Source organism: Paramormyrops kingsleyae, chromosome 12 (assembly GCF_048594095.1).
Source record: "Paramormyrops kingsleyae isolate MSU_618 chromosome 12, PKINGS_0.4, whole genome shotgun sequence".
Lineage (NCBI taxonomy): Eukaryota > Metazoa > Chordata > Actinopteri > Osteoglossiformes > Mormyridae > Paramormyrops > Paramormyrops kingsleyae.
In genome coordinates this window covers 2,687,585-2,702,323 of record NC_132808.1, presented here as the reverse complement: position 1 = coordinate 2,702,323, position 14,739 = coordinate 2,687,585, and the positions used below count along the sequence as shown (strand labels likewise).

Genomic DNA, 14,739 nt, shown 5'->3' with positions numbered 1-14,739 from the left:
TACTAAATCTCGCTCACAAAATCACTAAAATGTGGTCACAATTTGATATTTGCTGTCTAATTAGTTTCAGTTTTTCTTTATTAAGTTGTGCTTACATTTTGGTTGTGCTTTTGCCAAAAGAAAATATGTTCACAAAGCCAGAAGCTGCAGTGAAATGTACGAATACTATGAGTTTTACAGTAATAAATTATTTCGTTCAAATTTTTACAATAATGTATAATGTGTCCCCCATTTAAACTTGGTCTTGCTTTAGTATATTGTGCACTTGAAAAAATCAATCTGACCATTGCTCCTACAGACTCATACAGACCCCACTGTCATTTTCTTCTTAGATCAAATATTACTGCTACCTAGATTGTACACACACAAGCTCCAGTTAGTTGGCAATAAAACTGCAGCCCACATCATCACTCCTCCAACACTTCATTGGCCCTTGAAGAAGTTGTCCATGCATGGGCCCATCCATCTGCTCCATCAAGAGTTATTCTAAATTCATCTGTCCATGAAACCTTTGTAAAATCAGTCTTAAGACGTATCTATGCCCATTCTTTGTGTTTTATCTTGAGTACCTTATTCAGTGGAGGTCATGTTTCAGCCTTTGTGACCTAGCAATGTCACATAGCACACTGCACCTTGTTCTTCTGGAAATTTAATTCAGATTGTAGTTTTGGAAAATGTTAGAATTTGATTCTACAGAATTTCTGGAAGTCTCCCATTTAATTTGACACATATCTTTCGCAGTTAATTTGTGTCTTCTTCTCTTTACATGTTGCTTACATTTGCTGTTCCATTTCCATTTGTTGGCCACAAAACATTCAAATGTACGGTGAACACATTATAAAAGTTGTACAATTTTGTATATTTTGCATCACACTTCACCTTCGTCTTTGTTGTTGTAGTTTCAATATTCGAGCTCTGGTCTTAGGTAACAGATGTATATTTGTTGGGGTAGATTTTCATCCATATAACATTTTTGTGAAGTTATAATAAGACTCACCAAAGTTCAGAGAAACAAACATCCAAAACAGTTATCCTGTTCAAGGTAAAGTGTCTTGTCTAAAGGTTAATTCATACTTCACTCTTCCACCTGTGCTTTTCAGATGCGCATGGGGGGAAGTGATGTAAATTTCATCATCAGGAGATTGGCTGCGGTTGGTGTGTATGTAGCCCAGATTTTGATGTCTAGCAGAAATCGTGCATCCATGTGCAATATAATTGACTACATATTTCCAGTAGGTGGCAGCACTGACTATCATAGATGAGTGGTCAACAATGAAAGAGCAGAGGCAGAGTAGTTGCTATTGTTGTAGTAGTTGTGGTGAGCAGCTGTGTAAGGAGGCTTTCAATATACCATGGGATACCATATTACTGTAATACCGCCCAAGCACAGATTAATGACTTTAAAATTGTTCATAAAAGTATACCCATTTCATTACATTGCTTGCATTTCTGTTTGTTGCGATACATCTGCCCTCCCCTGATCTGGTGGAATATCATTCCTGCACACATGCACCGACTGCAATAATCCACATCCACAGCCAAATGTAGAAAGAAACACAATCTCCCGCAAACATGACCATCTGCAGCCTGAAAGTGCATGAAAGCGCTTGCAGAAAAGTGGAGTATAAATTGGCCTTCAGTTACCTCATCAGTCTCAAAATTTGCAGTGTGCCTGCAAAATGTGAAAAAGATCAGTGAAATATTTATAGAGTTACTGTTTTCACATTACCATGCATCTTTTACAGCTGTCATTTCCTTCCTTTGCTGACACATAGCATTGCTGCTTGTTTTTGGGCAATTTATCTCAAAATTTGATCCAGTTCCAGTTTATCACCTATAGAATGGATGGATGGTATACTGGAGAAGCAATTTTGGAAATTCTTTCTCCACAGCAAAAAGTCCTCTTGACATGACCTACTACTAAATGTCAGTAATTTTGACTGAAGCACACTCACTATACAACAAAGACAGCTGTCCATAAAACATAACTTGTCTCAGACACTATAGCATTTCAACTAAAACAGCATGTAAAAGGACATTACCATTTATAAGAAAAAAACAGTAATTTTATTATATAATAAAAGTAATAAATAACATGTACTCTTCTGTCCTTTGAAGCTACAGTTACCTGGTAAGGCACAATAGCTAAAGAAACTGGATTTGTTCAAGTATTGCCAATTCCCAGTAGAAGTTTGCTGTTGTACATTTTACTCCAAAATCCATGCATTTTCTGTAATTGCTTATCCAATTCAGGGTCATGGGGGGTCTAGAGTCTGTCTCAGAGGTTACATGTGCAAGGCAGGGAACAACCCAGGATGGGGTGCCAACCCATCGCAAGGCCCACTCACATACCAGTCACTCACACATGCACACCTACAGGCAATTTGGTAACTCCAATTAACTTCGGTCTGTTTTCTGACCGTGGGGGGAAACCGTAGGACACCCCACGACGATACTGGGAGAACATGCAAACTCCACACACATGGAACTATGGTGGAGTCTCAAACCTTGGTCCCAGAGGAGTGAGTCAACAGTGCTAAGCAGTAAAGTTGTGTTATCATGTGTTATCAGAGCAAACAAAAGCATCAATATGACAATAAATATACTAATACCAGAGTTCAGAGGCCTTACAGCAGATTGAGTTCATTGTATAAATAATAGCTATGATTACCCACTAGACTCATACAGTGTTTCCACATCAATTAAATGCATGTTAATTAGCACAGAAACAGGTACCAATAATTACATTACTGTGAATGGAAAAGCATCTGAACCCAGGAGAGAGGGTAGAGAAGGCAGTATCACTGCTGTCTCAGTGTCTGCTCCAATTCATTCTTTTCACGTCTTTCAACATGTAACAGTAAATAACATGTTTGTGATTTTAATGCTTCAAAATCAGAAAAACATTGGGTAAAAACAAGTAAAAACCTACAAACAGATCCTCCCAGGAACAAAATCTACGGTACTTAACATCCATGATGAGCTTCAGTACAGAGAGCTGCTCCTCATTTACAAAACAAATGGTGGGCAGGTCCGACCAGGAGTGACTTTGCTGCCTCACCCACCTCCCAGTGTAGTGATTGTTTTTGGCCTTTGGTTTCAGGGGCCTCACACAAATGTATGGTCTGAGTAGTGGCAAACCTCTCAGAATTTGACATGTATGAGCAGGGGCACAGCTTAACATCTTGTGTTTCCTGCTAGGGTTGCCACAATCAATCTGAAGAAATATAGATCACCCACGGTAGAATTTACCAATTATGTAGTAAATTTTCATATGCAGGGGCCCCGATAAAATGCTGGGCTAAATCTATGCCCCTCCAACACCCTTGAATAAGAGTCCAGTCGCACAGCCACATGGCCATTCTGCTGCAGTTTCCACTCTGGTGCCACACTTCCTGGCAATATTTCCTGTGTCTTCTTTCACTATTTAACGTATGAATCACAATAATAACCATACCATAATATACATATACATCTTTTGTACAAAATACCACATACATATACTTTATTATAATATGAATATAAATATTGTACATAAAGAGAAGGACAAAGTAAATTATATTTCATACTCGATGATAGCACTGGAGCCAATCACCTGCACTGGTTGGTTGGCAGTCACAAGCTTGCTGTGATCCTCAAATGACTGTGGCGAACAGGAAGATCTGGAGTAGGGGCATGACCTTCAAAGTTGAAAGGTCGGCAAGGACTGCCTGTGTTTAAGTCAGAGAGTCACTAGTCAAATCATTAAGATGGCCGACAGTTCCACAACACAGTTTCCACCATTACAGTCATCATTCCAAAAATGGACAGGGGAGATAAGTCATAAAAAATAAAACATTGGATTAAAAAAATATAAATTTGATCATCCTGCCCCTCCCAACAGCCATGTGGCAAATTCAACCCTCCTTGCCCTGGCCTTTTGGGATTTCAGATTAAATTTAGTGACCTATCATGTTTACAGAAAGAGTGTAATATTTCCCCCCTTGGCCTCAGGCTAAAAATAAAAGCCACAGTATGACACTTTCTCTAGTGAACCAGGTGCTTCATGACCTAGCAAATAAATGTCTCACAGCATCTTAAAACTTAAAACCTTACAATATAAGGTCTATGCGTCACCATGGATTAGTTAAAGGGCTCATTTTAACATTTACTACATCTCTCAACCATGCAGCCATTATAACTGAAATTCACCAACCTTCTAAAACTCAGATGGTAGTCTAGTTAGTCTAGTTCAGCAGTAGAAGAGATTAATGTGTACAACTTCCCCATCCATCAGGTACAAAATGTTTGGCAAACACTTTATGATCAGTTTTCTCTTCCTCTTGATTTGTTGATATTGTAATTGAAGATATCAATAATTTATGTTTTATTACAAATAAACACAGAAGCATGCACAACACAACATCTACACTGTTAACATTTTAACTGTAAAGGACAGGGGGTTGGATTTAAATGAGCAGCCAGCATTTTGAAGACATGCATGCAGAAGACTAAGTTACAAGTAATGATTGGAATTCGAGGGCTATTTTGGGGGGTCTGACTGGGACAGGGGAGGAACTCACACTCACCTCAGCCGCAGCCAATGACGTCACCTCCATCAGGTTTTCAGCCCGGAAGGCAAACACTGCCGCAGCTAACACTAAAGAGGAGAGTGGAGAAAACACCCATGATGCACCACAGACTGAGGGCACCAACCCAAAAAGCAGCAGCTTTCAACACTCTGCATTCCTTTAACACAGATATTATTGGAACACCGTTTCTGAAGGTGGGCATGTGCTGCAAACTGCACAAATGAAGTCGAACACACTGGTGAGAACAATCTGTCACATTTCACCACCTGACCATTCTGTCACCACACAACCTTAGGGGACACAGAATGTTTTTGATGCAAAAAACCCGCATACAAAGTCATTTTAATAAAGGAGATTTTTTTTAAATAGAAGTTGCTCTCTTTATTAATGACCAGATAGCAAATGCGAGCACATTTAATGTCAAACCACTAGTGTTGCATGGAATGTCACCTCTCTGATGGGGAAAGAGCCTGAGCTGGTGCGCTGCTCCTCCTTGGATTGCCACCTTATCGTGGTGGAGGGGTTTGCGTGCCTCCGTGAACCTGGGGGCTAGGTTGTCGGGGGCAATAGCCCCTGGTAGGGTCTCCCAAGGCAAAAAGGTCCCAGGGGAGGGGCCAGACAAAGAGCAATCCAAAAGAACCCTATGAAAAAGTTATACAGCAAAGTCCCGTTTCCCTCGCCCGGACTAGGGTCACCGGGGCCCCACCCTGGAGCCAGGCCTGGGGGAGGGGCCCGTTGGCGAGCGCCTGGTGGCCGGGCCTTGGCCCGTGGGGCCCGGCCGGGCACAGCCCGAAAGAGGCACGCGGGACTGTCCCCAGGTGGGCCCACCACCCGCAAGGGGAATGTCAGGGGTTCGGTGCATTGTGGATTGGGTAGTGGCCAAGGGAGGCCCTGGCGGTCCGATCCCCGGCTGACAAAACTGGCTTTCGGGACATGGAATGTCACCTCTCTGGTGGGGAAGGAGCCTGAGCTTGTGCGTGAGGTTGAGAGGTATCGACTAGATATAGTCGGGCTCACCTCAACACATAGCTTGGGTTCTGGAACCAATCTCCTGGAGAGGGGCTGGACGCTCTTTTACTCTCGAGTTGCGGCGGGTGAGCAACGCCGGGCTGGGGTAGGGCTATTGGTGGCCCCACAGCTCGGTGCATTAACATCGGAGTTTACCCCAGTGAACGAGAGGGCTGTTTCCCTGCGCCTTCGGGTCGGGGATAGGTCTCTGACTGTCATCTGCGCTTATGCGCCGAATGTCAGTTCGGAGTACCCGGCCTTCTTGGATTCCCTTAGCGGTATGCTATTTGGTGTGCCGCGGGGGGATTCCATCGTTTTGCTGGGGGACTTCAACGCTCACGTGGGCAATGACAGTGTGACCTGGAAGGGGGTGATTGGGAGGAACGGCCTCCCTGATCTGAATCCGAGTGGTGTTCAGTTATTGGACTTCTGTGCAATGCATGGTTTGTCCATAACGAACACCATGTTCGAGCATAAGGGTGTCCATAAGTGGACATGGTACGAACATGCCCGGGGCTACAGGTCGATGATCGATTTTATAATCGTATCAACTGATCTGCGGCCCTCTTTCTTGGACACTCGGGTAAAGAGAGGGGCAGAGCTGTCAACTGATCACCACCTGGTGATGAGTTGGCTCAGGTGGCGGGGGAGGAAGCCGGTCAGACCTGGTAGGCCCAAGCGTATAGTGAGGGTCTGCTGGGAACGTCTGGCAGAGGCTCCTGTTTGCTGGAGCTTTAACTCGTGCCTCCGGCAGAATTCCGACTGCATGCCGAGGGAGGTAGGGGACATTGAGTCCGAATGGACACTGTTCCGGACCTCCATTGTGGAAGCGGCCGTACGGAGCTGTGGCTGCAGGGTGGTCGGTGCCTGTCGTGGCGGTAACCCCCGTACCCGATGGTGGACACCAGAGGTGAGGGGGGCCGTGAAGCTGAAGAAGGAGGCTTACCGGGAATTATTAGCCCGGGGGTCTCCGGAGGCAGCTGACGGGTACCGGCGGGCCAGGCGGAACGCGGCTCGGGCGGTCACAGAAGCAAAAACCCGGGTGTGGGAGGAGTTCGGTGAGGCCATGGAAAGTGACTTTCGGTCGGCCTCAAAAAGGTTCTGGCAAACCATACGGAGTATCAGGAGGGGGAAGCAGCTCCTGGTTCCTACTATTTATAGTGGGGGGGGGGGCTGTTGACCTCATCTGGGGACATCATCCGGAGGTGGAAGGAATACTTTGAGGACCTCCTCAACCCTGCCTCCGATACATCTACGCATACTGCCTTTGAGACATCTGAGGGCGTAGAGCCCGAGGGTGCTGGGGGGGGCTTGCCCATCACTGAGGCTGAGGTGGCCGCGGCGGTTAAACAACTCCGTGGTGGCCGGGCCCCGGGGGTGGACGAGATCCGCCCGGAGTACCTGAAGGCTCTAGATGTTGTGGGGCTGTCGTGGCTGACACGCCTTCTCAACAGTGCGTGGAGGTCAGGGACAGTGCCGCTGGATTGGCAGACCGGGGTGGTGGTCCCCTTATTTAAGAAAGGGGACCGGAGGGTGTGTTCCAACTACAGGGGGATCACACTTCTCAGCCTCCCTGGGAAGGTCTATTCCAGGGTACTGGAGAGGAGGGTGAGATCGATAGTCGAATCTCGGATTCAGGAGGAACAATGCGGTTTTCGTCCTGGTCGTGGAACACTGGACCAGCTTTATACCCTTGCAGGGGTACTGGAGGGGGCCTGGGAGTTTGCCTATCCAGTCTACATGTGTTTTGTGGATTTGGAAAAGGCTTACGACCGGGTTCCCCGAGGTGCTCTGTGGGGGGTGCTTCGGGAGTATGGGGTCCGGGGTCCACTGTTGTGGGCGATCCGGTCCCTGTACGAACGGAGCAGAAGCTTGGTCCGCATTGCCGGCAATAAGTCGGACGTGTTCCAGGTGCGTGTTGGGCTCCGCCAGGGCTGCCCTTTGTCATCGGTCCTGTTTATCATATTTATGGACAGGATTTCTAGGCGCAGCCAAGGCGTCGAGGGTGTCCAGTTTGGTGACCTCAGGATTGCCTCGCTGCTTTTTGCAGACGATGTCGTCCTGTTGGCTTCATCTGCTGGGGATCTCCAGCAGGCACTGGGGCGGTTCGCAGCCGAGTGCGAAGCGGCAGGGATGAGGATTAGCACCTCCAAGTCCGAGACCATGGTTCTCAGCCGGAAACGGGTGGTTTGCCCTCTTCGGGTTGGGGAAGACGTACTGCCTCAAGTGGAGGAGTTTAAGTATCTCGGGGTCTTGTTCACGAGTGAGGGTAGGCGGGATCGGGAGTTGGATAGACGGATCGGAGCGGCGTCTGCAGTTCTGCAGGCGCTTAACCGATCCGTCGTGGCTAAGAAAGAACTGAGCCAAAAAGCCAAACTCTCGATCTATTGGTCCATCTTTGTCCCTACCCTCACCTATGGTCATGAGCTATGGGTAATGACCGAAAGAACGAGATCGCGAATACAAGCGGCCGAAATGAGGTTTCTCCGCAGGGTGTCTGGGCTCTCCCTTAGGGATAGGGTGAGAAGTTCGGATATCCGGGAGGGCCTCGGAGTAGAACCGCTGCTTCTTCACGTCGAAAGGAGCCAGTTGAGGTGGTTTGGACATCTGGTGCGGATGCCTCCTGGGCGGCTACCCGGAGAGGTTTTCCGTGCCTGTCCTACAGGGAGGAGGCCCCGAGGCAGGCCCAGGACTCGCTGGAGGGATTATATCTCTCGGCTGGCCTGGGAACGCCTCGGTGTCCCCCCCGAGGAGCTGGTGGGGTTAGCTGGGGAGAGGGAGGCCTGGGTGCCTCTGCTGAAGCTGCTACCCCCGCGACCCGAACCCCGAACAAGCGGAAGATGATGGATGGATGGATGGATGGACTATTGGTTTAATACTTGCAGTGGTACAGAAAAGGAAACCAACAATTTACATAAGAACATAAGAAATTTACAAACGACAGGGGGCCATTTGGCCCATTAAGCTCGTTTGGGGAGAACTTAACTCCTAAAGAGTTAACATGCTAAAGAAACACGTGCATTCCATGGCAAACATTACACTGTTATGGGCCCTGGTAGGGTCACGCAAGGCAAACAGGTCCTGGGTGAGGAACCAGATGAAGTGCGGCTCACAAGACCCCTAATGATGAATAAAATAGTGGAACCACGGTTTCCCTTGCCTGGACGCGGGTCACCGGGCCCCCCCCCTGGAGCCAGGCCTGGGGGTGGGGCTCGATGGCGAGCGCCTGGTGGCCAGGCCTGTACTCATGGGGCCTGGTCGGGCACAGCCCGAACAAGGCACGTGGGTCCCCCCTACAATGGGCTCACCACCTATAGGGTCGGGTGCGATGTGAGCTGGGCAGTGGCCAAAGGCGGGGACCTTGGCAGTCCGATCCTCGGCTGCAGAAGCTAGCTCTTGGGACATGGAATGTCACCTCTCTGATGGGGAAAGAGCCTGAGCTGGTGCGCGAGGTTGTGAAGTTCCAGCTAGATATAGTCGGGCTCACCTCGACGCATGGTTTGGGCTCTGTAACCAGTCTCCTTGAGGGGGGTTGGACCCTCGTCCTCTCTGGAGTTGCCCGCGGGGAGAGGCGCCGAGCGGGGGTGGGCATACTTATTGCCCCCTGGCTGGGCGCCTGTACATTGGGGTTTACTGCAGTGGACAAGAGGGTAGCCTCCCTTCGCCTTCGGGTGGGGGGACGGGTCCTGACTGTTGTTTGCGCTTATGCGCCAAGCAGCAGTTCAGAATACCCTCCCTTTTTGGAGTCCTTGGAAGGGGTGTTGGAGAGCACTCCTCCTGGGGACAATGTTGTTCTGCTGGGGGACTTCAATGCTCACGTGGGCAATTGACAGTGAGACCTGGAGTGGCGTGATTGGGAGGAACGGCCCCCCCGATCTGAACCTGAGTGGTGCTTTGTTGTTGGACTTCTGTGCTCGTCACGGATTGTCCATAATGAACACCATGCTCAGGCATAAGGGTGTCCATATGTGCACTCGGCACCAGGACAACCTAGGCCGCAGTTCGATGATTGACTCACGTGGGCAATGACAGTGTGACCTGGAAGGGGGTGATTGGGAGGAACGGCCTCCCTGATCTGAATCCGAGTGGTGTTCAGTTATTGGACTTCTGTGCAATGCATGGTTTGTTCGAGCATAAGGGTGTCCATAAGTGGACATGGTACGAACATGCCCGGGGCTACAGGTCGATGATCGATTTTATAATCGTATCAACTGATCTGCGGCCCTCTGTCTTGGACACTCGGGTAAAGAGAGATGTCATCGGACTTGCGGCCACATGTCTTGGACACTCGGGTGAAGAGAGGGGTGGAGCTGTCAACTGATCACTACCTGGTGGTCGGTTGGCTCCGCTGGTGGGGGAGGAAGCCAGCCAGGCCTGGCAGGCCCAAGCATATAGTGAGGGTCTGCTGGGAACGTCTGACAAGTACTGGCAGGCCAAGCGGGATGCAGCTTCGGCGGTTGCTGAGACAAAAACTCGGGTTTGGGAGGAGTTTGGTGAGGCCATGGAAAATGACTTCGGCATCAAGGCGATTCTGGTCCACCATCCGGCGGCTCCGGCCGGGAAAGCGGTGCAACATCAACACTGTTTATGGTGGGGATGGGGTGCTGCTGACCTCTACTCGGGACGTTTTGGGTCAGTGGGAGAAGTACTTCGAAGACCTCCTCAATCCCACCGACATGCCTTCCAATGTGGAAGCAGAGTATGGGGACTTGGGTGTGGACTCCCCTATCTCTGGGGCGGAGGTCGCTGAGGTGGTTAAAAAGCTCCTCGGTGGCCGGGCCCCGGGGGTGGATGAGATCCGCCCCGAGTTCCTTAAGGCTCTGGATGCAGTGGGGCTGTCCTGGTTGACACGCATCTGCAGCATCGTGTGGACATTGGGGGCAGTGCCTCTGGACTGGCAGACCGGGGTGGTGGTCCCCCTCTTTAGTACCTGTGGGGAATGCTCCAGGAGTATGGGGTGCCGGGCTTCATTTTAAGGGCTGTTCGGTCCCTGTATGACCGGTGTCAGAGCTTGGTCCGCATGAGCGGCAATAAGTCGGACTTGTTTCCAGTGAGGGTTGAACTCCGTCAGGGCTGCCCTTTGTCACCGATTCTTTTCATAGTTTTCATGGACAGAATTTCTAGGCGCAGCCAGGGCATTGAGGGTGTCCGGTTTGGTGACCTCAGGATTAGGTCTCTGCTTTTTGCAGATAGTGTGGTTCTGTTGGCCTCATCGGACCGTGACCATCAGCTCTCACTGGGACAGTTCGCAGCCGAGTGTGAAGCGGCTGGGATGAGAATCAGCACCTCCGAATCCGAGACCATGGTCCTCAGCCGAAAAAGGGTAGAATGCTCTCTCCGGGTCAGGGATGGGGTCCTCCCCCAAGTGGAGGAGTTTAAGTATCTCGGGGTCTTGTTCACGAGTGAGGGGACGATGGAACGGGAGATTGACAGGCGGATCGGTGCGGCATCCGCAGTGATGCGGGCACTGCATCGGTCTGTCATGGTAAAGAAAGAGCTGAGCCAAAAGGCAAAGCTCTCGATTTACCAGTCGATCTACGTTCCTACCCCCACCTATGGTCACGAGCTGTGGGTAGTGACCGAAAGAGTCGCGAGTGCAAGCGGCCGAAATGAGTTTCCTCCGCAGGGTGGCTGGGCTATCCCTTAGAGATAGGGTAAGGAGCTTGGTCATTCGGGAGGGACTCAGAGTAGAGCCGCTGCTCCTCCTCATTGAGAGGAGCCAGATGAGGTGGCTTGGGCATCTGATTTGGATGCCTCCTGGACGCCTCCCTGGTGAGGTGTTCTAGGCATGTCCCACTGAGAGACACTGCCCCTGCAACCCGACCTCGGATTCAGCGGGAGATAATGGATGGAAGGATAGATGGATATACCTTTCAGCATGTGTTACTTGTGGCAGGCACCTTCCACACAGTATAATGGACAGCAAGTAACAGACACTACCTCTAGTTGTGATTCATTTAAGTCATTATGATTTGTGTTCCCTGTCCTTAGTATGCAGAACAATTCTTCTATCTTGGACCAAATATGGTTAACGTACCAGCAACTATCTCCAATGAATCATACCCCAGTATCCGGTCCCAGAGCAGGAGGAGCTGGTCAGTGGCAAGGTAGCCTGAAAATGCACGGACCATCCATTTGAAGGCAATACGTAACCTGCAGGGTCAAACAAAAGGAATACTGGTATCAATGGAGACTAATTCCAATCCAAAGATATTAGTCTATGACAGACTTCAGCAGTCAAATGTATTCCATTAACTACGATTAGAACTTTTTTCTTTTTTTTTTTTTAGAAATTAGCTTTCTTTAATGCGTCTATGACAATGGATAATATTTTATGAGCTATTCCAAAAAAATATTGTGCAGCTGTAAATATGCTGTTCTAGCATAACTTGCTGCAGCACACTAGTATAATAAATATGCCGTATATTGTCATACACCACATAATAACGTTTCAGTCAATGAAGAGCAGAATACATGATAGATTATAACGGAGCTGAAAAACTCCTATCGCTTAGTGACATCATAGCAGGAGCAAAAGTTTTGTAAAAGAACATTGTCTAGAGCATTCTTCCCCTAGTGCAGCGGTCGGCAACCTTTTTAAAGCAAAGAGTCATTTTATCTTAAATGTCTGACCAAAGATTTACAAAGAGCTGCAATGGTTAGAAACGGGGGTTTGAAATATGATTTTAATGTGATATGGGTATATATGCATTTAACACAAAAACAAAACTTAAAGTACTTTCAAAAAATAAAAGAAAAACTATTTTTGGGGGACAGTATCTCAGGTTTAAATCACTCGGACGCGTAACAGCGCAAAGGTGACTAATATTACAACATTGATCAGTTCCATAACAATACTCTTCACCCTTACCCCTTTTTTCTCATGAGTAAAGTTTGTGTGGCTCTGCAGTTGTTTGCCCTCCACTCTCCACTTCACTGCTGTAACTGCTGACCAAGCAGAGCAAAATGTACTCACCACTCCCAGCTGGTTATAATGTGTAAATCGAAGAAAATGTAATAATTCTTATGAAGACCTGGGAAGCCGTGGTGATGATTAACTACAAAAACTATATGAAAGAATTAGGAATCCCAATAAATGCTGAAGCGTGCATCCAATCTCAAATACTGAAGAAAACTCTGGAAAGCATACCAATTCACTGGAGACATAATCTTAGTCGTAGAGAATGACTTTGAGAAAGATGTAAATGGTGCAGTAAAGACATCACAGAAGTGTATGGCGGACCGCCTCATTCACATATAACTAAAGAAATATCTAAATGAAAAATAATAGTATGAATCCATAAATAATTTATCTTCGCAAAAGTATATTATCATAATATGTTAAAACATGAAAATGTGAATGCGTCTGACCACGTGGCTGCGGCTCTTCTCAGAACAACAAAGAGCCGCATCTGACTCGTGATCCGCAGATTGCTGACCTCTGCCCTAGTGCATGGTGGTGCCATCTTTTCCCCAGGTAAAGACACACACACCAGGCTATCCACATGATGCAGCATAAACTGCGACTCATCAGAACAGACTACGTTCTTCCATTGCTCCATGGTCCAGTTCTGAAGCTCACATGCCCATTATAGGCACTTTAAGCAGTGGACAGGGGTCAGCATGGGCACCTTGACAGATCTATGGCTAAGGAGCCCTATGCGCAGCAAGCTACAATGTACTGTGTGTTTTGACACTTCTCTATCATAGTCAGCATTAACCTTTTCAGCAATTTGTGCTACAGTAGCTCTCCTGTGGTAACAAACCAGATGGGCTAGCCTTCGCTCTCCATGAGCATCAATGAACCTTGGGCGCCCATGACCTTGTCATCGGTTCACTGGTTGACTATCCTTGGACCATTTATAGTAGGTACAAGGCACTGCATACCGGGAACATCCCACAGGACCTGCCATATTGAAGATTCCCTGACCCAGTCTTCTAGCCATCACTATTTCACTCAGATTCTTATGCTTGCTCATTTTTCATGCTCCAAACACATCAACTTTAAGAACTGATTGTTCACTTGCCTAATATATAATGGCACCCTTGATAGGTGCCATTGTAACGATATAATCAATGTTATTCACTTCACCTCTCAGTGATTTTCATATTATGGCTGATCGGAGAAGCATGAAAGCTTAAAAGTCTGCTTAGTAATTTAGGACCAAAAAAGACATTTACTGACCTTTCACAGTAAACGACTACTTAAACACATTCCTTACAAAATTACATAATACTGTTACAAATTCTAGATAAAAAATCATAGAAAAGTATACCAGATTTTTAATTTCAAGTGGTTTAATGTCAATGTCCAAGCACACTCCAATTGATGTAGTGATAATAGTGTACCACTAGATGGTAGTATTTCTTTGCTATTCCATAACCGCTTCTCCACTAGTGTTGCAAGACACAGATTGACAGACTAGTATTTTTGACACACCAATTCAGCTTACAGTGCTAACCACAGAGCAGTTAAGCCATACATCTGCTCTTGGTGGAAACCCTGAAGGTCTGACCTTACAGTGCTAATCACAGAGCTACCAAGTCATGCCTCTGCTCTTGGTGGAGACCCTGAAGGTCTGACCTTATAGTGCTAATCACAGAGCTACCAAGCCATGTCTCTGCTCTTGGTGGGAACCCTGAAGGTCTGACCTTACAGTGCTAATCACAGAGCTACCAAGCCATGTCTCTGCTCTTGGTGGGAACCCTGAAGGTCTGACCTTACAGTGCTAATCACAGAGCTACCAAGCCATGTCTCTGCTCTTGGTGGGAACCCTGAAGGTCTGACCTTACAGTGCTAATCACAGAGCTACCAAGCCATGTCTCTGCTCTTGGTGGGAACCCTGAAGGTCTGACCTTACAGTGCTAATCACAGAGCTACCAAGCCATGCCACTTTTTTTCCAATATTGTGCAGCCTAATTACAAAATACTAACTACTACGAGATATCTAACAACATTCAATTTGGAGTAGTAAAACAATATGTGGCAGAGTGAACTACCAAAAGCAGTAGTTAGAGAGGATGCTGCAGCAGTATTACAAAATTAGCAACTCGCTGTGGAGGTAGCAAAACATTTCATGCCACAACCTCATACAAACAAGTGAGACCGGAAATGAAGGAGCCAACCAAGATGGTTTTCTCACACTGCCCCCTGGTGGAC

At 47.7% G+C, this 14,739-nt stretch overlaps 1 protein-coding gene across 3 annotated transcripts in view; it reads right to left on the bottom strand.

Moving 5' to 3' along the window:
• Positions 1 to 633: 633 nt before the first annotated feature.
• tbc1d19 (TBC1 domain family, member 19) overlaps positions 634 to 14,739 on the bottom strand; it is a 46,940-nt gene continuing 32,834 nt past the window's right edge. Inside the window, exons 19-22 of one of the 3 annotated variants that reach the window (XR_002836269.2) lie at positions 11,617 to 11,732; positions 4,569 to 4,639; positions 3,570 to 3,710; positions 634 to 3,423 (exon numbers count right to left, since the gene is read on the bottom strand). Coding sequence is in view for 2 of the 3 variants with exons in the window: in XM_023796148.2 (XP_023651916.1) it covers positions 3,636 to 3,710; positions 4,569 to 4,639; positions 11,617 to 11,732 (262 nt within the window). In the remaining variant the exon portion in view is untranslated. Of the gene's footprint in view, positions 3,711 to 4,568; positions 4,640 to 11,616; positions 11,733 to 14,739 lie in introns of all 3 variants that reach the window. The other 2 variants (XM_023796148.2, XM_023796147.2) reach the window with 2 other exon arrangements.